The following is a 26704-nucleotide window of genomic DNA, read 5'->3' as shown; positions in this document are numbered from 1 at the left end:
CAGTGGATCGCATAGATTGTAAAAGAATATAGCTATCCCAGAGTTCAGTTCGTATCCAACATTCCTGACCCGGAATGGCCTAAAGTAGGAGAGCACATTAATATACCTAATGGTATTTCGAAACTTAGTTCCCTATCCTCGGGGACAAAACTCGCTTAATTGGTCCACTTTCCTCTAAGCACGAATCGAGGTGGTAACCACGTTTGTTGCCAACAGCACTCACGTCAGCCGTATCGTGCATACAGCCACGCCATTATTATTTACACAACGAACAAATAAGGCTGCTGCAAAGACGCAGTTTGCTAACATTTCACGCTATTTTCGCGGATTCTAAGTTCATTAATTTACTTAAATGATTTACTAAACGCGACGAACGACAGATCGATCCATACCTCTGCTCTTTGTGCGAGAACTGTTAAGTCTCCACATTAATCTATATGAATGTGACTATCGGTGGTAGAAGATGCATTAAGAAAAATAAGGAAATGTTAAAATAGCAGCCTTTTGAAGGAGATGAAGCGCCCTGATTCGAGTCTGAAAAAGGCTTCGCCCCAAAATCAGGAATACTTCTTTAAATAAAAAAGGAACGGTAACAGATACAGCGATAAGTCTACTACCACCGATAGCCACATTTATATAGATTAAGAATTTATTTTCCTTTTTGTGTTTCGGATAGCCCTTACAGTACTTTTCGTCAGGACTACCCGATTATTTTTCAACCCTCTCTCTGTACCTGCCATGTCTTTTTTCACCGCCACACAAAAATTCAGAACAGTAGTTCAAGCTGCAATAAAACAGCCTGCCAAACGTCAAATATATATTGTCGAACCGTTTTCGTATAAAAAATTCACAAAGAATTACCTATTTTTCGACCCAACAAGGCGCAAACCCCCCTTAATCGAATTGCCATTTATATAATTCTCAATTAGGAGTTACAAAGCTCCTCCGCAGCGACACTTAAGACGAAAGTGAAACAGCTGATGGAAAAGTTGTTGCTAATTTCCCCACACGAATATCCAAGCTCATTGCTTCACTTCGTTCCCAGAATGCTGCTTAAAATAATCATGCCCGAACATCAACGAGACTGTCGCCCTCCGTAGCAGTGCCATTTGCATAAGCGAAAGCCTTTCATTTTTTTTTTCAACACACGGCCGAGTTGTTCTATAAATCCAGACCTCAAATAATGCACGTTACACTTTTGAACGGTCTTGTACGGCCAGGCGGAGGCCTTCTCCAACCCCTTAACGCCGTACATAAATATTAATAAGCAAGCGGTGAAATTCACGCTTATCGTGGCACCGTGAAGATTTACATGAGATAACACGGCTTTCCTTTTGCTGTACGGCCGTTTGTGTGGCCCGTGCACGTGTACCCAGCAGAAAACACGCCGGCATTTACATACGACGTCGGATAAGGGAGTCACGGGGATCGTTTTGCAGCCACAACTTTTATCGCGACTGATATCTCACCGCTGCGGTATTGCATTCTTTTCGGAATAAATAACGAGACCGAGGATGATGAAGCAAGAGTTGTTGCATATCGTCCATCGTGGGGCATGAGAGGGGGGGGGACGTTTCGAGGGGTGATTTTTCGTTTTAACTCAAGCGCGTTTGTTTGTGATCGCGCTGTATCGTTGCTCTAAAATATATTCCTCCGTGATAGACACTCGGGGAATGACGTACTCTGCTCGTCCCTCACCTTGTCGCTTCTTTCATCAAACACTTGGAACTTTCGGGGCGCTGGAATTAAACGAATGAAACGGCGACAATGGTCACGAGTTATTCTTCCGCCGAAGTTTATATTTCACTCGCGTTAAATTCACGCGCTCACAATTACCACGATTAGCAGAGGCATTAAAGACTCGAAGCTTTCGCACGCTGCAAATATACTCGTTACAGAAAACGACGCATTCTCGATGATGAAGCAGTATTGTGTATTACTGAATACTACGCTAATGTTGGCGATTACCCGCGCGTGTTCCTTCTGTGCTATTCGTATCTGAATGCGTTGCTCGATAACGTTTGGCTTACCGCAAACCGCTGCATAACTCGGAAACCCCCCACTATGTGTTAAACAACATTGATTAGTCACATCTGTAGAGTTAATATTCCGATAAATTTAACGCTATCCCCTTTCGTCTCGCGTTTAATAATAACGTCATCTACGTCGTTAAATTTTACTTCACCCCGGCTGGTTTTTATCGAGCTTTGCTCGAAAAGAAAATGCCCCATAAAAACTGACAAACTTGCGCCGCTTTTATTATTTCCCGCGCAGTTCCGCGCTGTAAATTCGAACTCAATTTAAAATTTCTCTGCGAGCTTATTTCGGATACATAAAACTATAACCAATTAGATCTTGAATTCCGATATTGACACAGATTTTACACGTTCTCACTGAATACACTGTGGCCAAACACTCTTCGTACACTCTGTACTTCTCAGTTCGGTAAGTCACTCCGCGTTTTTAGCTTCAGCGTTCTCATTGACTCGTCGCGCCTAACCGATCCATAATCGCTTCCGCCTCTGTTCCGTTCATCGTCAGTCGTCAGGGTTAATTTCTAGTTAACCCTGGCCTATCGGCTGTACAATCAAGATTGTTCGTTCATCGTGCATTCGATAACCTTCGTCTGGCGGCGTGTGCCCGCCCTCCACCCTCTGTGGTCCCGGTACACAGGCCGCACGAGCACAAACAACGTCTCTCCGGCCGTGGTGGAACGCCGATGAGTATATTTGCAGATCAATCGAACGAGTTCTACTAACATTTCAGCATCGTTAGCATTCAATTACGCGATTATTGAGGGTCTCTGGCCGCCCGTTGCCTGATCGATACACGCAACTTTTCGCCAGCCGTGAGGCATCGAAGTAATAGCGGCGCAGTCAGGGAAAGGCGATCCCGTTCCTCGTCGACGGTGAAAGGGACAGGAACAAGGGGTAAGAGGGAAACGGAATTCGCGCTTAGAATTTGTTGCATTCTCCGAATGGAACGTCCTACCAGAATATCTGAGATGTTCTCTGCTCGATTCGAATATCGTTATTGTCTAGTATTTCAGTAGAATAATTGTAAACGGCAACGGCTTGTGCAACTTGTTGTTCAATGTACGAAATGTAGATTAGTAATCATTTAAGGGGTTATGCCTAGTCAAAAGGAACGCGATTTTCTGGAATTTTTTGTGGAATATCTACTGTATATTATTTTTACAACTATTCGCTTATTTTAAAAGTGCATACATGCAGCAACTCTGAGTAATTTTGTTATAGAAAAACATTAAAAAATGAACGAATAAGTTTAATTTTGTTATGGAAGAAACGAACGAAGCTGTGTTGATATCGGTGAACAAGATATTTCGGAAACCGCTGTATCGATTGGCCTAAACTTTTGCAGACTTCTTTTTTATACCAAAGACTAGTAGGTGAACGAAGGATTTTTTATTTTAACAAAAACTTTATTTTTAATTAACGAGGTAGGAACAATTCAGACATCGAAGAAGCGAGGTTTTGCGTTAAAAGGCCCCCATTTTGTCAAAAATCAACTTTTTGAAAAAACCTTCATTCGTCTACTGAACTCAACTATATATTAACAGAATCTTTTTGAATTTTTAATTTTAAATGGTCCGGCTCAGAGAAAACTTGCTCACCGCACAGCCCCTTTATCAAAACAGCTTCTGCGAGAATGGCTGTTAATCGTTCATTTTTTAATGTTTTTCTATAACAAAATTACTGAGAGTTGCTACATATATGTACTTTTAAAATAAGCGAATAGTTGTAAAAAATATACAGTAGATATTCCACAAAAAATTCCCGAAAGTCGCGTTCGTTTTCGAAAGCTGACTAGGGATAAATAACCCCTTAAATTGTGGGATATTCCTGTCTTACCGTTGATTTTGAAAGTGACATACAAAGGGAATTATGATTAGCACCTGTACAGAGTGTCCCAGAAATATGATTAAAAATTTCATCGAGATTCATGGCTACATAATAAGAAATTAAACAGTTTGATCTAATTACAATGCGTATAAGTATTATATGCCAATAAAACTCGCAAGGGTAACAGTAATTGAATGCTAAGGGGGAAAAACGAGGAATGTCCATTTTTGTGGCTTCGCGATTTATAGCATATTCTGTTGGGGGCAACTGGGACCACAGAACTGTCGAATTACAAAAGCTTATAACGTTCAAATTCCCCCGTAAAATAACATTAAAGTTTTGGTATCTAGTTAAAAACAGGTAATTTCCACTCTGCACTGGAGCAAAACACCTAATTTTCTCGATAAAGCTGCTTTGTAACATTCCCTGTGTTTTCCCCTTACCCTTCAATTGCGTTTTCCAATCTTGTCAGGCATTTTCGCAGTGCTCCATTACAGACAAAAGTATCTCCTACTTGGAAAGGAAGTATTTCTAAACAGATACAGATACCAGCTCCTTTGCTCTTCAAAAAGAGTGGAATAATCACTTAAAGTTTAGTCGCTTATTTCTGGGATACCCTGTATAGAAGAGTCGCGTTAAGGGCGGCTAAAATGAGCACGACCTAATCCAATTTTCTTGAGTAGTATCCCCTTTTCGTGCGCCCTCAGTTTACAGGACGAAAGGAAGAACGAGTCGCATTACTAAATTATTTTATCCTGCTTTATTGGCGGATGATGCTCCGCTTCAGGTCTTAATTGCCCTACTCGAATGAAAATGTCATCCGTTTCCTCCGCGGGAAATCTTATTCGCTCTTCGTGCGACTGTGGAGTCCCAGTTCTGGGTAATCATTGCCCATCACTTCTGTCAATGGAAATTACCGCTTGCGATGCAAATGGTTCCTTTAAAACAGGCTGCAATTTTTCAGCTGCAGTTAGCCTCAAAACTCATCGGGGATTAAGTGGTGACGCGATGGTTGTTTCGGGTAATCGCGGCAGGGTGGAATACCGTTTTACATGCAAATATATGCGAGACGATCCCGAGATCGACTAAAGAAACAGGACTTATCGTGGAGTGATATATTTGGGCAGGAGAAATGTTTCTTAAGTGGAGATTGTTGGATAGTAATGTGATTTATTCTAGAGAAAATGCGTCGTTTAGGTTGCATGTCTGGGAGGCCACAACGTTGAGAGTCAAATGCAGAACTATTTATATTTGCGTTTTATTGGCAAGGGAGTGAGAGATGTATTAGTTATTCAGTAGGTACTGTTTAAGGAAGATTGCTCCTTTTTATAAAATTATGTTACTTTTCTTGTCGTTCAAATTTTAAACATTCTCATTCCCTTTTTTTCTTTAGTTTCCATTGGACAAGCACAGAATAATTAACTTAATTAACTCACACCTGTTTCCGCTAACTGCATCGTTCAGGCTAGATAGAAAATAGAAGAAGCAAGGCTGGAAACCATAAAAAGAGTGGATCACGGGTGTAACACTGTTTCGTTTTAATACCAGGAAACGGTTCCTCTGTTCCCCTGCGATGGTCAATATTGGCTGTCACCCGTTAGTTCCTCTAAATTCGTGTAGAATGTACCCACGGGATTCCGATATGGAAACAGCAGATTGATGACCACTCTGCAATAATTGTGATGGCTATACACAGCCAAGCACAAACAGACACAGGCGTGCATACGCATAGGAATCGGCATCGAGGAGGCGAAAACTTGCCAGAGAGTTATACGATCGCTCGAAACACAGGCAACGTATTATAAATTTATGTTTGAAGTTTCGACATCAAAGTTAATCAATGAACTGATTTATCGTTGATGACGAGCGATAATACGTCGAATACGGCTCGCTGGTACAGATTGCCTACGTAGAAAGCACTTTGTCACGAACGTGTTACAGTGATTTTCTGAAATATTTCATTCGCGCGAAACTGCGCGCGAAGAGTGAATAAATTAGACGTGCTGTATGAAACGATGTATCGTTGGGAAGTGATCATTATTTATCGCGGCAATGAATCTGGGAGATAATACAGAACGTGGAATGAAAGTAGGATAAGTTTTATTGCCAAAAATGTGTGGCGTTGAGTATCAGGTCCCTCGAAAATTACTTTCGATCATTTTCAAAAGTTTCGTCGTTAGAATTTATCTCATCCCTTTGCTTTATACGGCTTGAAGGAACATGAACTCATTTGTTGAGCACAGCGAGAGTTCCCGGTTAGAAGGGAAATCATACTCGTTTGATGATCAGACTTTCCGAGCGAGTGATATCAAAATGTATTGGATAGTGAACTATCACCTTTACGGGGGCTTTTATTGAAATTCTTGAAGGCGATCTTGAAAAGAATTCCTTTCTCTACCCGATCGACTCATCCGGAAAGTCACGCCTGCGGAATGAGTTCAATGCAGGGGATCCCTTATATCGTAATTCCCACGACTGGAATAGAACGCACGTGAAAGAATGTAGTGTTCTTAGGAGCTGGTCAATTCAAAATACATCCGTTTCCGAGATTATTTGCTATTCGAATTCTATCAACAACGATTGAAGAATAAATGAAACATAAAGTGGCAGAGGCACTTGCTATTTATAAATTCGTCAGAATATTTCTACACTTTAAGAATAATGTCGAAGGAAATTAATAACCGCAGCTCGAAGAAGCTAGACTGGTGACTTACTAACATTAGGATTCGAATTCATTAAAATACCTCATCTGTTTAATCATCATTTGTCAAATTAAAACTCTTTCATTCAAATCAAAATTCATTCAGTAGACTACAGTTTCGAGTTTCAATTATTTAAATATTCGCTGATCTCAAATATTTGCGTATCTTCGAAACGAGTTCATTTTAATTGAACGATTGAAATTTATTCATCACCACTGGCTGTGCACGTTCACGAACGCGGACGCGGTACTTGTCGCGTTTCATAATCGTGTTTCCCTCGTAGCGAAAAATTCGCGAAAATATTCCGACGGCGTTTGCAGGATATAGAGGGACGTATACGAGGCGTTCAGGACAATTTCCGGATATCCGCAGGATTTCTGTCGTTTCCTCTGGGCTCTCAACGATTCCCTGTACTCGGACGCGGCATACGTGTCGGGGAAGCAAAAGTTAGTTAACAAGGCGGCGGAAAAATGAGAACGCATCCTCTCATTAAAGCCGGCGGCAATTAGTCACGTCGCCCACGCACTTGCTATACCGCTTGCGATTTTAATCGCGAAATTAGAGCTCGCCAGTGTATTGCCTCGATATAGCGACTTTAAAGTGGCTCTTCGTTCCGCCATACCTTTAAAAAGAATCTGTTTGCTTTAAGAAACTTTCGGCCTTTAATTCTCCCCGAATCCGGGAACATTTTCGAAGCCCCCGGTTGCTTATATAATAAACAAACTGATGAAAACTTCGGCCGAGAACTGATTTGATTAAAAAGTTCCCCGAAAAGTTCAATGCCCCGACGAACTTGCGAGATCAAGGATTCCTCATATAAAGTTATCCTTGCGATTAGTTCTCGCTTGTTTCGCAGAGATTACGTTCCCCTATTAATTCAAGAGATTATGCTCAGATATCCTCGAACCAAGGAGGGTGCTGGTGCACTCAAATTCTTTGGTGCACGAGAAACTAGAGTGATCTATATTCCCCCGTTGAACTTTCTCCCTCGCGAGGAAGCAAGTATCAAAATCAGACGCTTGTCAGTTTTGAGTGTCAGATATCCTCCTGATACGAGTGTCTATCTTCGTGAAATGTCATTCAACTTCGTCTAATAGTGAGTGCGTCACTTGGAGCGAAGCTGGTCCCAAATTTCATTCCTCCGAGGCGAATTCTCTGACAGGACACGTTGTCAGGCTGGATCCTTTCCTAAAAGCAACCGGGGGGGGCCAAGTTTTACGGACAGGGTGGGTGCGCGGGATTGAGAGTGGATACTCGAAAAAGGGATTGCATCAGAATGGCGGGAAAAAAGGTTGACCTCCTCGGATTTGTCTCCGGTTAAACCACCGAACAGACCGATGACTGTCCTTTTTCGTTCTGCGAAAACCTCATCCCTATACCGGTCTACTCGAGGGTACGTACAGCGAAATGGAGTCAGCCGGGAATGACGATGGCTGGATTAGCCTAGAGGCACGTGCTGTGGACACCATTCTCCACTTCGCTTGAGTGCTCGAAAATCACGTTCACGCTGAACTCAGCCAGAAAACAGACTCCGACGATTCACGCATTCTGATTCCCCGCTTTTCCTCTGACCCTCGCTGTGCGTTCCTCCGCTCCAGCGTTCTACCTGGCTCCCTGACGCGAGCTGTGCTAACTGGCCTCTGGGAACGTTTTATCCTGTCACCAATACGGGCTGCAAGTTCTTCTAACGTTGCTCGACTCTCTGGGGCGCTTGCTTATCGAATAACACTTGCTGTAATCGATGTTCCAAACTCGTTGCGATATTAAGGTCCGCCGTCATCTTATTTGGCAAAGTCTAGAAGAGCGTAACGAAGGTATCGAGTAGACAGACGTGTGAGGATACGAGCTCCTACTCTGCGTAAGTTCTGAACGTTTCCTTTCGGCAGACGTAATCTCAGATGTAACTTCCTTCTTCGGTAATCTCGCGATTTTGTGCATCCCCATAGATACGCATTCAGAAGCTCGCCAATGCTTGTTTCTTTTTAAAAAGAAAATTGCCCGTCGCACGGGGGAACGAGATGGGGAATTGTGAACAGCGAGGAAAAAGAAGGGAGTAACGGCTTTTCTGTGGCGGTATTGTTTAACAGTCATGAAATTTGACAGCAGTAACTGTGGCGAGTCCCTTATGGTCGTCAAGATAATGCAAGTACGGCCAGAAATGCGGTGTACTTTCGCCTGGGGGAGAGAGAGAAAAGGAGAGAGGTATTAGGTTTCTTCGTTGTTGCTGAATTACATTTTTTTCCATCTGCCCGTGCAGTGCTTTCGCGTTACTTCCCCGTGCAACTCCTTTGTTCGTTTCGTAGTAATATTAGGATAATGAGAGGAGTTTTCCGGGGGAAAAGTCGGATACCAGTTCCCCAAGGAAGGGAATTACACTCGACGGGGATAAAAGTTTAAAGTATTTCAAACCGGTGGATATTTTACACGCGATAATAGAATCTTAAATGAAGCCGGGGCCCGTTGTTTCGGTGCATTAGGTATGAATTGCTTCGATTATCTCGGAGCCAACTTTTCAATAAGCGTTTCGTTAAATCACACTCCCGCGGGATAATGTTACAGAAATTCTTTGTTACAGAATTACACTTGTTACGCTGATGCAATTGGGATTATACAATAGATTGTAGTCCACTGGTTTTATTAACTATTCTTTTTTCAGTCATTTCTCGCTGCTCGGTTTTGTCTGCGAACAATTTTATAACGTCTCTAACTAGAAATTTTTGGGTAAACATTCGAATGTAGTTTTTTTTATATTTTAAATCTCATAGGAGATTTATTAAAACAGTATTACAGGAAATGCACAGTATTTAAGGGAGGAAACATAGAAAAAAAAACACCAAAGATATCAGTGTGTACATACAGAAGTATACAGTAAGATTGAACCGTTAATTCATCCTAGATACGCAAATTACAATTGTTTAGGAAGGCAAGAATATAGTGGCAAGCTTTAATATTAGGGTCAGCAATTAATGACGTGACATCAAGCGGCAAATGAAGATCTATTTTACTCAGCTTAAATATTAGTTTCATTCTTTGCACGTTATATAAGTTACATTGCCATGGGACATGATTAAGAGTTTCGTCTTCAAGATTACATTTGCATTTAGGACTATCGATAAAACCAATACGAGCTAAGGAAGTGGCCAAATGATAGTGATCTGCTCTGCTTCTGTTTAAAGTAACAATAAATTGCCGGGATAGCTTTTTCTTCCCATACCACGGCGTACGATTGTCACTATGGTAGTGTTGAAAATAGAATTTACCTTTATATATCCCTTGGTCCTTTATTATTTTGTTAATAACTCCGAAAGATCGGTGAAAGGTATTCTTGTGATGTCTAATGCGCAGGAGACAGTAGCACCTTTCGCCAGCCCATCCACAACATCATTACCCCGGATCCCATTTTCGAATGTAGTTTATTTGTTCATATGGAACTTATAAATATTAAATCCTAAACCTGGACGTGAGAATTTCATCGGATTTGCTCATTCAAATAATTCCCAAACGAAATTCAGTGTATTCCAATGGTAAAATGTTCGACAAAACGTTCCACAATTTTTTGGAATTGAAATTATTCAGCATTTTATGCAACGCATAGTTTTAGTTTATTATTTTGAAAGCTGACGTGTTCATACATCAAGGGTCGAGTATTGCATACTGCATTTCCCCCATTTCCCCACGATGAAGAAATAATGCAGCAGAATTTCGAAATCTTAATTTCATGAAAGCGTTCCGATGGAGCGTTCGCGATGGAAGCAAGTTCCAGCGAGACTCCCGTTCAGATTTCTTTCGCGTTTCCGTCTGCACCGTATTCCGCCGTCTCTCTGTTTCTTTTTACGAAAATACCATTTACCCTGTTCGCTTCACCTGTATCGTTCCATCGTAGCCTTTCTCGACGTGCATTCAACGATAACGTCACGATAACGAGTCAAAGGTATCGATAGAAAGAGCGCAATAGTTTAGTTCGTTCGCCCAGAAAAGCAAGAAATTTGTTCCCTCCCATATTTCAAGAATTCCCTCCCAACTTCGAATACTACAAAATCCATCGTCGTACTTATGCCCGAAGCGGATTAAGAAAGTCATCTACAGTTAACATTTGCGGACTCTCAGAATCTCAAAAAACTGCCTGATTCTTCGAACACGGTACAAGATTTATTAAAAAAATAAATACACTTCTTAGGCAACGCAGTTACTAAGAATTACATCTGCGTTTCTGGCGTTTACGTACAACTCAGTCGACTATCATTCTCGCGTATTTAAGAAATGAAACGTAGAGGATTTCTCGAAATTATGGTCGCGAAGGTGCATTCGAGTGGGAAGATTCGAGAGTCTCGTACGCCTCGTATTCTATTTCCTCATTTCCTCCCCCTTGACCAGTGGAACTCGCTGTTTTCCTTTTTCCCCAGACTTCCTTCTTTTCCACGCTCTCTCGATTCTCTTCCCGCGACCCTTTTGACCATTCACCGATAATGTTACGATAACGAGTCAATGCTACCGCCGGGAAAGCCGGAGCCGTCTCTTTCCTACGTGAGAAATCAAAGATTCCTCTTTGTGCGGTTTAACAGAGCGCGCGAGAAGGGCTCCGTTTTAAATGAGATTTACCGCGTTTCCTGTGTGAAAATGTCACTGGCAAATCCGAGTACATTCGACACTGTAACGTGTCCGGGACAATGCGCATTCATTCTATCACAAAAACGACCGGGTCGCAATTAACGCACGTTTCATGCAATATATTTTCATCGCAATCCAGCAGCGATACATCAATTTACGTTTAATTATTATAAAAAGTGCCTATCTGACAGGATAGGCACTAATAATAAAGGATTCTGCGTTGCATAATTTCTCCTGGATTGGATTAAGGGTTGTGGAGCAAAGGACTTGATGCTTTATAGCACCTGAAACTTCTTTTCGTTTGAATGTGAGAGGGAGAAAAGGAATATTCTGTAGTTTCAAATTAAGTTTCGTATAATTTGCGTAACATCGTTAAATTATGAAAATGTGCGCCGCAATGTTAGTAACGTTGAAAAATTAAGGGTGTTCGTAAGCAGAGGGGACAGGTAGTTCTCTCTGGAGTGGTTTATATAGGGGCGGTGGTAACTTGTGCAATAGGCGGAAGCCAACGTTTGTAAACATTTCGGAGGTGCCCACGGTCGAGGTTGCCGGATTACTTTGTGTTTATTCGCAATCAGTTCTACGCGAGCCTTCGTACGGGCCAGTGCTGGAATAGACGGTTCGCGTTCATCGATTCATTTTGCGTACGGTTCAATCACGTCGTGATACGATTGTTGCCCGATTCGATTAAGTGATTCAACTAGTGAAAGTAGTGATTTCTGCGACTACGTCCGCCTGCTTCGAAAGACGCTGCGTTTTGGGAGACTGATCACAATGTGGGCAACAGCGATTGGAATATCAGGTGTGCAATAAAGTACTCTTGCTTTGGAATTTATTACGTATATCTACTGTCGTTTAGTGACCAGTAATTGAATATTATTTAAGTTGGCACGTACTCGAATTGAATTTACCAAAAATTCTTTAAAATATATTTTATATATTATATAGAATACACTTGTTTTTAAAATATGATATGTATATTTTTCGTATAAGATTTTCAAAGTTTCTTTACTATTCTATTACTGAAGACGCGTTTTGTTTCGTAATTGTGGAAATATGAGATTATATAATATACTGCAAGAACTGTGATATCTTGCATGCCTGAAATTTAATTAATTCGGTACCTCAGCATCCATTAACGAATTTTGAGAGCATTTGCTCGCTGCTGAATTTCCTGTCACGTCTTGCTCAACATAAATGACGCGTGTGTCGATACTATCGATTATTCTAATCTGGGATACTTCAGTACCAAGCAACATTATTAGACTATTACAGGCAATAGTTTCGCAGATTATTTTCACTTTGTTATCACGTTATAACGTTAGCCTACGTTTTTATCAAAAAGTAATCTTTCAGTTCGTTTATAAAGTGTTTCGTTAACCAACATTTTTACTCGCATTAAGCTCCCGTTCTCAGAATCAGAAGTATTTTTTAAAAAAAATTACTTCCACGTTTTTCACGGTGAATTCGGGGGGAAATATTTAAAGAGCAAAAGAAAATCAACGATTAAAAATCCTTTTAATCCAGTACGTTAATGTAAATTCGCTTGGAAGCGTGTTACTGGTCCAACACGTTGCCGGTTCGGCAAATTTTCGTAAAAAATATTCCGCCGCCAGCTGGTCGATTTAAATTCATTGGTTTTGTACATTCGTTCAGATGCACGAGCAGCCTGTTACCGATCTCGAATTCGTCTGTTCAATTTGTGTTAGGTTTAATTAACGGACGAGCCCGAGTACTTTTCATTTGCTTTAAACAATGTGTAAACGATTTCAAATTCCATTTGAATTGTTTAATTAATTCTGCACTCGAAGCTGCTCGAATTTCGCCAGAAATTTCCTGCGAATGCGTGCGCGATATTTCGCGGGTTATTTCAAAGGAACTCTACTTTCGTCTCCTTTTTGTCTTTTTAACGACTTTGCAATCGCAATAACCGAACGCCCAATGATAAAGTACTGGTAACGGGCGCGTGTTATGCCGAAGTCTGGCGCACTTTTAACGTAACTGCTGATGCGATATTAACGACCCTATATTGGCTCTTTGACGTGGCAACGAACGATCGGCACATGAAAATGCGGTGATGGAGTCGCTCGCTATGCATAATAAAAGTTGACAGCAGTTCGCGACCTACTAATTCGAACGAACCGAAATAAAGTAGGACGCTCCGGTACGCACGCTCGAATCCTTCGTCGATTAAATATAAAGTTCTGAAAATGCAGGTCGCTTAAATGTTTAAATTACTATCAACTGTGCGCGTTTATATTTAACCCTCCGTCAAATTGAGGCTGAAATGCACGCTGTACCCGCCAGAAATACAGAAACATTCGTTGCTGCCAAACAAATTTCTGGCTCGTCACTCGCGATGTGAAATTTGATAAAGCACTCTTATAGATTCATAAATCATCTCTTTCTGGGGGAATCTGTGATTTCCAGTTGCCGTAAAGGAAGTGGCATATCTTGTTGCTTGCATTTATAAATTAAGATATTGGAACAGAAAATATCATCCCCCACTGACCCCATTATCTTCTGTATCTCGTCTCTGCGTTCATTTAAAACAGAAATAATTTACAACGATATTGAGGAATGATATTTTACTAAGGAGAAAGACGAAGACGCTGAAAAGTAAGATTTTAAATAAATTGCACGTAGCATTGAGCGCGGAAAACACGTGCAAACGAATGTAAGAGATTTCCTGCAATTACGTGATTTGATTAATGAGCTTTTTATACGCGTGGTACACTATCGATCAATTTTTAGGCGCGCCACGCTCTCCTCTCGTTTCGTTTTCACGTTCAAATTGTCCTGATGAAAAATCGTGGACAGGCCATATTTTTTCATCTGCCGAAAAAAAGAGCGCGCAAAGTAAAACGCGAAACTTTGAATAACAAAGAATTCACCGATGCCGCTGGTCACCCCCCATAATTGCACCGTCATTTTTTCGGTGTACGTAACGACTCGATGCATCGACGTTTTCCTTTTTTTTTTCTGCTCTGAACTCTGCATGCATCTGTTCCCAATTTTCAATCTATCGTCAAGATATATTCACCTCTGCAATGGTTTCTATAAGCCCTTCTATTACAGCAGTTCTAACGAATTTATGATAGTAACTTTTTACGAATCACAGCGCCCCAAACAAATCTCCCTCTTCCTCTAAATGTACACGAACTCGTGGTAGTGCATAGGAATTTGAGAGAAATTTGAAAACTATTTCTAACAGACTTTTAAACGCAGAAATAGCCCCTGCAATTGCTGAGACTGAAAGGAAAGTATTTAAACGCAAAGCGTCTCCATTAATATATCTCTATTTCTTTAAAAAATATTGCCATTTATTATCCCCTATTTTGTACGCCCGTTGAAACACATTAAGGTGTAACAATGCATCGCAGTATAAATATTTTCCAGTCTCATAAATTGCACGGTGCATGCACACCTTCCCAAAGGTGCGGATATGAAATAGCTATACAATAAATATGCATTAGATATTTATTTGTACCGTGAATCGTGGATTTCGTGCTGGCCGAAAAAATATCGCACATTTTCGCAAATTCTTCCTACAATAGATAGCGAGCTTCCTTTGCAGCGACATTTCCGCGTGACTTTACCAAGCCACGACCGAGCCAAGCCCGGATCTTTTGATAAACCCTGTATTTCGAATTATGCGCTTCAGTAATCGTCAATCGATTTGCCATTCGCGTCCAATCACTGCGCGCCGGAACCGTTGTAGTTGCGCTTTCGACCAGAGAATAATATTCAGACGGTCTAGATCACGAATGCACGATCGTTTTCCAGCTTTTTTTTCACGATGTTCCTGCCATTTTTACACGCTCTTTGTAGGCGATCGATATTCGTTCCCACGAGCACCGAAAATTACGTACATTGATGAACAGAGAGGGAAGGAATAATATTCGAAAATGAATAGGTACCGCGGAGAAGTAATTTCTATTATTTATTAGAATTTAGTAGAATCCTGAATAATTCGATGCCATTCGTATTACATAAAACTTTAATACTTTATGAAACCCGGGAATAATAATGATTAGTAATAATATCTTAAACATTAGGTCCGTTTGATAAAATAATTACGGGGGTATTCTAGTCTAGACACTCGTTTTTGAAGGTGATATTTGGAAATTAATTCTGGAAAACCTATCGCACCTACAGGGCAGGGGTTTTGCACATATATTTAGTAGTGTTTGAACTATTAACACAAATTTTTGGAATGCATTATATCGAAATTTGTACAAGTTACACGCGGAAGCGCAGGTCGTGTCATCAAAAACCGGCCCCATCGGGCGCACGAATTGCGGCCGCCCTAGTCATCTGAAACGAAAGTACCAAAGATTTTTTTAATCTATACGAGTGTAGTTATCGCCGGAACTAGATGTAACCAAGTCCGGACATTGTTACCGAAATCGCAGCTGTTTAAAAATTTATATTTGCTTTTTTCGACTTTTCTCGAGTTAAAACAAGGTGTGGGGGAGGTTGTATTAAAACTATTGATATAATTCTAGTTCCGGCTATAGGTACACATTCACTTTGAATGTGTGTCATATTCTAGAGACATATTTTTGAAACCCTAAAATATTGGAAAATGAAACAAAAAAATATAGAATTTTTGGGTAGAATACCCCCTTAAGCAACAGCTTTGGGCAAAATCAATAGTTCCTCCACTCTGTATTAAGTTTTTCTTCGTTTCGCTGGATTATATTTACAATGTTTCTCTCACGTGCCATTTGCAAAGCAGTTGCATGCAAGTCACATGCGAAACTTCTATTCCGCGTCGATTCGAAGTACAGTGTCGGTATCGTGCAAGCCTTTCCTACTGCCACCGCAAACTTCTGTCCAATGTTATGCAAATCTAATGGTATTCGTAATAGTGGATCGCGCAGAGTCAACAACCACTTGGTATTCACAGTCTCTTTGAGGGCCCTTTGCTCAGTTTTAAATTTGCCTCTGTTCAGGCTGGCGTCTCCGCGCGAGATGTTCACCACCCCCCCCCCCCCCCGCCCCCGCTACCCCGCGTTTTACATTAATGTTACGAAGGCACAGAATCACCCCGTAAAGCATTGCCAAACAGAGCCGGCTCGCCTGGAGAAGCAAAGCAATCAAAGTAATTGGCAATTTTCTCGGGGGCCGATCCTTTCGACGGCATTTCATGGTCAGCGTCCGCCGTTTTCTCTCCTTCAGCAGCAGAAATCGTGCGTTTAAACGGCAATTAATGGACCGTTTATTGACCGAAACACTTTTCGTTCGCTCGACCGTTACACAAACTCGATTAGCGTCCTCCTCCGTTTGATTATCAGTAATTTCCTTCACCGTGTTTCGACTTATTCGATAAATATTGGCAAATGCCCGTAGAAACGCTCGCTAATGCTGTTTTCCGCATGACGCGTGAAGTTCTAGTTAAATAACGTAAGAGGGGAGATGCCACCGTAGCACCACACTCCCGGCCATTCTCTGCTTCGCCACTTGTTTGTGAATGGTCCGCTGCGTTCCTTGGAGGACTGCTGCGGCAACAAATTAATGGAATAATAATTGCTAAGGGACATTGTTAGCAGCCACTTTTAGGAAATATTCTGTTGTTTAATTATTAGCTCCGGAGAGGCAGCTTTTATTTTCTCGCGCGATGCAACAATCTCTCCGCAGGCATTTTCAAGTCGAGGGAATGGTAGCTTCACCCTTTTTTGGCCACAGATTTTAACTTCGTATTCAACGTTGTTAAATTCATTTCCTTCTCTAACTTCCCGCTGAGTGGGGCTGCTTAGCTGCCCTGTCTTTCAAAGTATGGGTGTAAGTAACGTCTCGATACCTCGAACGTATTAAGCTCGAGTAGTTACAGCGGGTAAAGTAATTGCCAATCTCCTCTTAAATCGCTAAACCTGCCTCAAAGAACCATTCTTCGCGGTAAGTGAAGAATGGACTGGTTACCGATAAACTCGTCAAATATTTAGCTGCACTTAAACGGCGTAAAGGCAGCCATTACAGAGGTATTGGTGTAGTAATTTCAGCAACAACTTCTCTCGAACGATCCCTATAACTTAAATCATTCTGTGACGTTAATTGCAACGGTACTACTCGATCAAATTCGACAAATATTCTTTTATTGCCACCCATGCAGTTTTATTTCTCTTTATATAACGAGCATCCTCAATTATCTCCAAGTAATTAGTTCAATATTATTCAGTCTACACTCACAATCAGTTAACACTGTTCGCCACAATTCGCGGATATAAAAGAATCATAGTTTCTTTTATAATACTGTTACCTGAAGCAGAATCTATTCGGAACTCTTCGAGAATTAGGCACTCTTATGTTTTAATTCTGAAGGAAATAACGCTTTCTTCTGGTTAACCCAACGTAGAATTCATTCGTGTTTCTGCTTCCTTTCTTTGCGAACCATTTCTTTCGCGTCGCTGCGCGCCTTTATTGCCTCTGTGTACACGTAGCACTGTGTAATTCACTCTAATCCCAGCCTAATGTGCGATAACCTTAAGTATCACAAAAGCTTTTCGGGAAACGAATGAAACCGCGAAAGCTTGCCGCGTTGTTTTGCGTAAATAGCCGCCGGGGGGGGGGGCCAGTTATTCGGGGCTACTTAAAAGTCGAATCGTTTTGCTACGTCATTTGGCAGGAATAACAATCGAATGAATTATGCTTGTGACTCCACTGCTGCTGACGCAGGCTTCCCCTTTCGGATAAGAAACTGTTCGAAGATGCCCATTCGACGGCAAGATCGGCCGTAATTCTGCCGCGATGGTGTAACAGTAACAACTTTATCCATCGAAAGGAACCGCGAAAGTCCATTGAACACCTGAACAACAGGATAAAAACATTCCGGGAAGTGCATCGAAACTGTAACGTCTATTAGCGTTAAAGATTCAAGCGATCGATTCGACGGAAGCGTAGTTCCTCGAAAACCTTCGCCGCTCGATATAGCAGCCGCGGCAGATATTGACTCGTATCACTGAATTTTCCATTTAATCTGACGGCGTCGATTTTTCCATTTCAATGGGCTCGTCGAAAATTTAGGAACATCCTGTCACACGGCCTGTCCAATTTCACCGTACACGCGTTACTGTTTCTTCAGCTATAACAAGCTTGAAACAATTATTCTTAAATAATAAAAAGCATTCGAAATCTGTACAATACGAAACGATCTTTTTTTTCATATCATCAAGGGCAATCAATCTCAGTCTCGTATTTTCTGTCAAAGTAAAACTGCTGTTGTATAAGTCGGAAGCTAAGCTACAATCGGTGACTATATTTGTAATTTTTATTATAAGAAGTCTCTGCAAATAATTTAAATAAAACTCGATCCAACTGCCCTCGATGTCTGAAGGAATAATTGCGCGGAGTGTATACGTTCTACTCGAGCCTGCTGCGCAGAGCCACCAGATATTCGCGTCTGAATATTTGAAAAAAAAAAAAAGAATGGTGCCAGTATGCATTTAAAGCACCAGATTCCAAGCGCAGGAAGAAAATGAATGTCGGCACCCCTTGGATTTGACTTGAAGCGACGGTCTAGTCACGATTCCATCGGCGTTGAAATGTTATTCAGTGCACTGGAACGTGACTGGAACGTGTGAACACTGTCGTGCTTTAGCTGATTCGAGGAACACTAAACTGTGATTGAACTGTGACTATACTGGGATTGGATCGTTGGTGTAAATGAAGGCAGACGGCGATACGTGAACATTTCGGGTCGCGATAGTCGGCGATATGAATGCTTGTAAAGCAGAGTGAATGGAAGATTTCTGCTGTTGACACGTTTCCATATTGTTCAAGCCTTGCGCACGTGGTAGTTTTACATGTAGCGTTCCTTCTCGAGGATTTCTCGAGAAATTTTAAAATTGCTTATTTCTTATTTCTCGAGAAGTGCTATAATTTCTCGAGAAACTTATATCTAGGAAAAATAATATAAATCTCATTTATTTTCGTGAATGAATGTATTACTAGTTAATCGCGAACGTATAAACACATCTACAATTTATAATACATCTTATTAATAACATTAGAACCTATATGAATTCCAATACAAAAATCGCAGTGCAGAAGATTCGATATTATTAACTGCTGAAGGTGCTCTCAAATTCTTATTTAAAAATTTAGAAAAATTTTATACTGAGTTAAGTACCTAATGAGTTTCTTGTGGTTATTAAAGAAGAAGTATAGACAACAGGAGATAAGGCTATTGTATCCCGTATAAAATTTTTGCATGATCCAGAATTTCTTCCAAAAGGGTCAAAAGACGCATTTTTTCATTTAACAGCCAATATAGATATATATATAAAACGTCGAAATATGAAAGTAACAGATTTTGCCACAAAAACGAAATAGATTCGCTGACGCTACAATAGACGCATTGTGCTATTTAAAACTAAATTTTAAAACCAAAAGGTAATGTTTCGCTTTGTACAAATTTTGTACTAAATAAATAAATTTACCAATTATATTTAATATCTATTTTTTTTTATTTACACAAGTTTTGTATAAATTAGACAGGAATAATCATTTAGTTAAAGTTTTCTTGTGTTTTTGATAAATACTATCAACATTATTCGAAAAATATAATTTTTGCAATATTTTTTTCAATGTCTCGAGAATTCACGAGAATTCTCAAGAAATATGATCTCATTTCTGATTTCTCGAGAAACAAAAAATATCGAGTAATCAGGAGCACTATTTACATGCCTTTGGGATATGTGAAGCAAGGATCGCCGTCAGATCTTTCCCAGAAATTCATTTAAGGTAAATCATCGAAGGATCTCTATACCATCACAAGCAACTTATGAAAAAGTCGTTCCACGGTATCGATCGAATTCAGTTGACGTTCTCCCTATTGCGCGTGGTAATTTCTGATCGCATCGGTCGAAACGTTTATTGGCCTCCGTTCCAACAGTTCCACCTCGCTTTGATACCGCGAAACATAACCGTATATGTACTCCTCTCTTTGTCCGTATATCGGCATGTTTTTTCGAAAACGAAAAAACATTACCGCCCAACCACCCACGCCTTTTCTGTGGTTTATTTTGTTCCTGGCTGTATATCAAGCGTACGTGAAAATTCGTTTCTCCATTGAATTCCGTGCATTCCGTCATTCGAATTGATGACAGCATTTGAATAGAATTGCAAAGAAAAGTAATATCATTATACGCATGGTTTTTCGGCAGAATTTTCGTGGCACAATTAAATGGTGAAAAGAAGAACAATGAACGCAGCTTTTGTGGTTTTTACAAAACTCTCAACTGTACATTTTCACTGCATATTTTGAAGCGTAGTTTTAGGTAAAGTTAAAAATCATATTATTGGAGGCTTGATTTTGAAAATCTGCTGTACCATATTTCGGTTCTGCGCTGCAATTAATTTGATTTGATTCGGTTAATCAGTTTTTGGCATTTAGCTTGAAACGATGAAAGTGTTAGGTATAAGATGTACGTGTTCATGCTTTGTAACTAATTCTTGATTATATTTTTGATTGCAGGGACTACTACTATGATAGGTGAGTGGACAGTCTCTGGTATTTCGCAATTTTGCCGAATATTCAGGTAAAAGGCAGCTTAATTGTACTCTTTTTTTTTGGAACCTACATTTTATTTTACAAGGAAACAAGAACGTGATGTGATTATTCGTCGAAACTGGAGTTTGGATTCGCAGAATTTACACGAACCTCCAATTTCGCTACATTTAACCCGAAAATCGATCGAAATTCATCGAACAGAACGTTTGGAAAAATTCCCACTCGCCATTACTTAGAAACGGCTTCATCGTATCGTCCAATACTTTATTTGATTACAGTTGTCAGTTTAAATTCCATCGAAATTATAAATTTAATTCCATTCTACATTACAGTCGAGGGAAACTGTTAACACGTTGCAGAACCGTATGTCGGTTTAGTTAAATATTGCATTTGTCTGGCATTTTGCAGCGTTTTAAACCCATTACGCGCAGCTACGAAATCGCACAATTTAGCTTCGCGTTTATGGAAACGATAACGGCTGCAGCTTAGCATCTGTTTACTATAAATCGAAATAAACGTTAAATTTCTTTGACTAGAGATACTAAGAAATATCACTAAACAATCTACAATCAGTACATTGAAATTTAACGACGTTCGAGCATACAATTAAAAATTAGCTGACAATTCCCTGCGATTAATTGAAGGTGGAAATAATTTGTTAGGAATGAAGCTGACTACCTCTCGAAAAAAAAAACCCCCAGCATTTCCAAATCCCATGGCTAGCAGGGGGCTCGGTCACGGTGTGTACGCGCAATTTTGAAAAGCAGGCGCATAATTTGTCGCCGATGCTGGAATTATAACTACCAGACCGTAAATCGCTGTTATTATCTCGAACCGTTTCCCGAATGTTTTACTTCTGCATCGCGTACGCGATATGTAACAGGAATATCAGCAACAATATTGAAGTTTATTAATTTATTTTTGCGTGTCGTTTCGCTTGGCTGCGCGCACGCATTCGTTACCTCCTGGCGTCGATTAAAATTCGACTGCGACCCTCTGGCTAGACAAACGTTATGCCGAAATTTCGCTGATTTTCATTCTCAGAGGAAATTAAAATTGACGATCCGTCGTGTCGCGTGTTTCAGCCTTAAAACACCTGCGATCCCCTCGATAATTCATTTTCATAATAATTAATCGTTTGTAGGCTGCAATTCGCTCGTAAATTTGTCCTGAAAAATTGGAATTACGAGACGGAGGCTGAGGGTAATTTGAATTTTAGCAGCAGCATTTATTTTCTTCCTAGCCAGTTGATAGACGCAAGTCACGATGCGATCCATTTCATTCGACGTAGCATGCTCTCTAATAAAAGTATCGATGGTAAAAAGTCCTGCCTCGCGTGGAACTCGCATGCGAGTAAGCTGAAGGGGATTTAAACTCCTCTAAGATCTTGTATCATCATCAAAGAAACCTTTCAGACTGCTCATTTAAAAGCTTCGCGGAAACTCTTAGCGCCGCTAAAAGCGCTGTTTTTTAGTACCAAAATACTGCGACTTTCCCAGGAAATATGTGTTTCTGTGCAACGAAAAGTGACCATCGCCGCGCCCTATATCAAAATTGCCGTTGGCAGTGGCAGGTTCATTATTCTCTGATTAATAATTTATTAGTGGTCAATTTTATTCGCCGGTACAAACGCGTATCAAACAAAATAAATCTAATGAGCACGGATCGTGAGAGATCGTCGGAAAATCTGACTGAAAGTACGCAAAGTCTCTATAAATTAGAAATGAACAAGTTTCCAAAATATCTATAAGAGTTTAATATAAAAAAAAAACTGAAAACTCTAAACTTCCTTTCTAAATTCTAACGCAGCAAGCGTTTCTCGAGTGCTGCGCTCACAGCATTCCAAAATTAACACGCCTCCTTCGCCCTTTCACCGAAGCATTTTCAATCTTCGCGACCGTAACGCCAACCCTTTTAGCAACAAGTCACGCGGAGGTATTCGTGAATGCATGCAAACGAAGCGTAAAAGGTTAATTAGTCGACGCGAACGCTCACGACAGGATATATTAACACTTAATTACTTGGTGGGAGCAAGCAATCATTTTTTTTCTCTCTCCCTCTCTCTCTCCCCGCCCTCGGGATACTTCTCCAATTAATCGCTTCCTCGGTCGCTCAAGGAGCGAACAAGGACCTGGCTGATTGAATGGAAAAGAACTCGAGGAGGCGGTGCACGTGCGATTATCAAAAGCACGTCACTGTGCGCACGCCAACGTTATTATGCTCACGTGACCGTAGATAATAATTATTAACACCGCATGCCGTGCTGACCCCCCCCCCCCCCCCACGGCGTATGTTTCAGCTGCAACACCCTGGAACCCGCTTGGAGCGCCATTTTTGTCGTATTTGTTCGCACGTTCACGAGCAGAATTTCCGTATAATTTAGGATCCGCGTGCGTCGACGCGCCAGCAACCGAAGGGAACGGAACAGAACGAAAAAGTGGAGAGTATTTATTGCATACTTAATCCCAGCCGATTCAATCTGTATTGATCCTGCCCGCGACCGCTCCGAGCAACTTTTTCATTATTAATGTTACTGGAATACTAATTTCTGTGGCTTTATTTATCGACATGGTAACACGATCTGAATATAGTCTGCAGAATTGTTTACGGATAGATATTCTTATTACTCTCTTGGACTTATTAGACGAAAGTACCGCTTGCGATTTTTTACTAACATAATATGAATGGTAAGGGGAAAAAACTGGGAATGTCCATTTTTCATGATTTTGTGATTTATAGTGTATTTTGTTGGAGATAGCTGGAAATACAGAACTGTTGAATCACAAAGGGTTATAAAGTTTAAATACCCCCGTAAGATAACGTTAAAGATTTGGTACACTGGTTAAAAACAGGAAATGTCCACTCTGCACTGGAACAAAATACGGAATGTCCCAATTCTTTGCCTAAGCATAAGCTTCTGTCGTTAAGGTAAAACCAGAAATTATTTACGAAGAAAATTATATTCGTCGTACCTTATTTCTTTACTGATGGACGAAAGAATTCAAACTTAATTTTCTCCATAAATATATTTTGTCAGATTCCCTGTTTTCTCCCCTGAGGGAGGCTTCTTGTGTAACAGCCCCTGAAATTTATGATTTTTTAAAAAAAAAACTATTGGTAATATTTTATTAAACTCTTTTGGGATATAAGGAGGCATCTTTAAACTTGTAGAATTTTTTTTTATATGTCGATCGTTCTTATTATTTATTAATTATTGTGGAATCGTGGTAACCTCTTCGACGATGTTGGCGTCAAGTGTAGCACCTGCCACAGTCATCTGATTACAAAAAGAAGAAAATTTTCTTAAAGTTAAATAATTTGCGCTGCTACTGGACCTACAATTTTAATTTTAGTTTTTATTTATAATACTTTTTTCGCCGATATAAATAATATGAAAAAATTGCCTAAGGAAAAAACTTACTTTTCCTTTCAAACGCTATAACTCTTTGAATTCTTCATTTTTTTTTCTTTAAACTGAACCAATCCCAGCGTAAACTATCTAACTTTAAGAAACTTCTATTTTTTTTAAATCACATAACTGTGATAGGTGCTACACATTCCGCAAACAGGAGTTACATCGTCAAAGAGGTGAACAAGATTCCATAATAATTAACAAATAATAATCAGGATCGACATAAAAAAAATATTTTCCTCAAGTTTAAAGATGCCTCATTATATCCCAAAAGAGTTATAACCCAATATGACCAACAGTTTTAAAAAAAAAATCTTGAATATCAGTTACTTTTGGGGCAGTTAAACGAGAATCCCCAACCTTCATATATTCCAAACTCCCCTCTCTAAATATTAAAACGAAAGTTCGCGGAATAACAATACCGACGATATAAATGACAATCCTCATCACGCATCTCATCCCGCGTTCCATTCGCCGAACACCTTCTCGCCAAATATTTCATTCCAGACCCAGTCCCCGTCGCCGCGCCCGCCACGTCGACCGTCATACACAAAAATCCTCCACAATCCGCGTTTAACTTACACCCGATATCGCGGCCGTGCTATCACCCCTCCGGATCCATTTACGCGGAATTGCGAATTTTCACCTTGCCCAGGATCGATGGGTGGAACGGGCGCGTTGAACGCGATGGTAAAAAAAAAAATACGCCCGCCGGTCCTTTTGCTTTAATTGTTGCGATTCAGGGAGGGTTCGTGACTGGCCTGGGAAGCGAGGATGCGTCCCGAGGACCGGAACGACAGGCCGAATAAAAGTCATAAGCTCAGGTGAGGCTGTTGCTGGGCAGCGGCGCGCAACGGAATTATAACCAGGCGAAACATTCACGGTCCCGCGCCTTTTCTTTCGACCAAACACGACGACAAACCGCGTGACGTTGCTCCTCTCGTTGCTTTATTAATTCTTGCGCCGCAACGCAGCACGGTTCCTCCCTATCCTGCCACCCTCTCCCCCCTCCAAGCTCCTGTCGCTTCTTTTTCGGGCGAGCGCTGTTTTCCGGCGGACTTTATATTCCATCCTTGCGCCTTGCCTTTAAATATGCAACATGGTGCACCATAGCACCGAGCGCACCGTGACACGCGCGATGCTACCGAATGCCAGCGGCTACGCGTCCCCGGGACATTGTTCGTCGGGTAAAAAGGAATTGATTGCTTTTGATATTTTTTTTTTCCTGCACAACTCCCCCCACCGCCGCTCCTCCTCCTAGTTTTTGTTTGTTTGTTTTTGCAGTTCCTTTTGCGCCAGCGTGTTTTTTCCTGTCAGTGGCCGGCCATGTCTGCGGCCAATTTCCGGCAGACTCTCCGAGCAAAAGGGCTCGGCGGCGCATTGTGCCGACCGAGTAACGAATTTTGGATGGAAAAGAGCGGGTAGACGGAGTGAAAATCGAAATTTCTCCCCAAGCGATTCCCCTTCTTCGCTGTCCCTCACTATTCAGATTCGGATCGATTCGCCGTTCCTTTTTTTACTTGTCGACGCGACGCGGGAGTTTGTTTTCGCCACGATTTTGACACCACCGGGGTTGTTGTGGAAATTTCGTTACGCGGGGTTGGATATAGAGAGACGTAGGGGAGGATTTGTAATTGTGTAGTATGTTTGAAACGATTTGGGTGCTTGGAAATTTCTTTCGTCGGGGAGAGCGGAGACAAAAGTAACATTCTTGCATTTGGCCTAGACTACAGTGTCCTTTTATAGGTATAGAAGGGAAAATTATGCCTCAACCTTTAGGGAACCGGCAAAGCCCTTTTTGGGGCTTTGAGTAAGCACACTACTTAAAAATGATTTACAGTTTAAATACGTATGTGCGTGTTAGTGTTGGACTGTGTTTTTGTGTATGTTCGACTGTAAATTCGTCTGTTCAAAAGAACACAAAAATACGACTAAATAAAATAATTCCTGAAGCAACATAAAAATACTAAAAATAATAAATAAAAGCATGGAAGATAGAAGAAAAGATAGAGGCTACAGAGAACGCTAAAGTTCTCTGAATTTTGGTGTATTCATTCATTAGTTTAGGTCAGTAAAACTGCCATGTACGTCAAACATTTTTACAATCTGGCTGCAGATTTGCAATCGGCAATATCAAAACCCCCCGACATACTGTATTTTTGAAATTAAAAAATGTTAAACATTTTATTACCATTCCGGACTGACAAAGCCCCGTTTGGGGCTCTGTGCAAGTGCTTCAATTCTGCACAAAATATACCTTATATGTGTATATAAATTTTTGGTAACTAAAAATCACTATTTAAAAAAGAAAAACGGTTCTCTAACGGTGAAGATAGTAGGTTTCTTCGTCAATCATTCGACCCCGGATTCAGCCTTACGTGATAAGTAATCAAAGAATAAAGCAAACGTTTTGGAAATGTGTATGACAGAAGGGAGGAGGCGTTTTACTTTCATGATGCCGTTACTTTTGTCCCCGCTCTCTCCCCTATAGATAGACGTTTCTATGCGAAGGAGGCTTCAAAACTAAGATAGACAGTATTAATGAGTTAGAAAATAGAAATTTCGGAAACAGACTTTTACCGAATCTGGACTACTTTACTTTCCA

General features: G+C 40.7%; 1 protein-coding gene across 1 annotated transcript in view; it reads left to right on the top strand.

Moving 5' to 3' along the window:
* The window catches only part of LOC143375545 (uncharacterized), a 146752-nt gene that overhangs the window by 90763 nt on the left and 29285 nt on the right, over positions 1-26704 (top strand). The window contains exon 5 of the mRNA XM_076824771.1: positions 20652-20669. Within this exon, the coding sequence (XP_076680886.1) occupies positions 20652-20669 (18 nt within the window). The remainder of the gene's footprint in view (positions 1-20651; positions 20670-26704) is intronic.

The sequence above is a fragment of the Andrena cerasifolii genome, chromosome 12, assembly GCF_050908995.1.
Source record: "Andrena cerasifolii isolate SP2316 chromosome 12, iyAndCera1_principal, whole genome shotgun sequence".
In the NCBI taxonomy this organism is placed as follows: Eukaryota; Metazoa; Arthropoda; class Insecta; order Hymenoptera; family Andrenidae; genus Andrena; species Andrena cerasifolii.
Note: the sequence above shows the minus strand (reverse complement) of the source record. Positions and strands in the feature narration are given on the sequence as shown.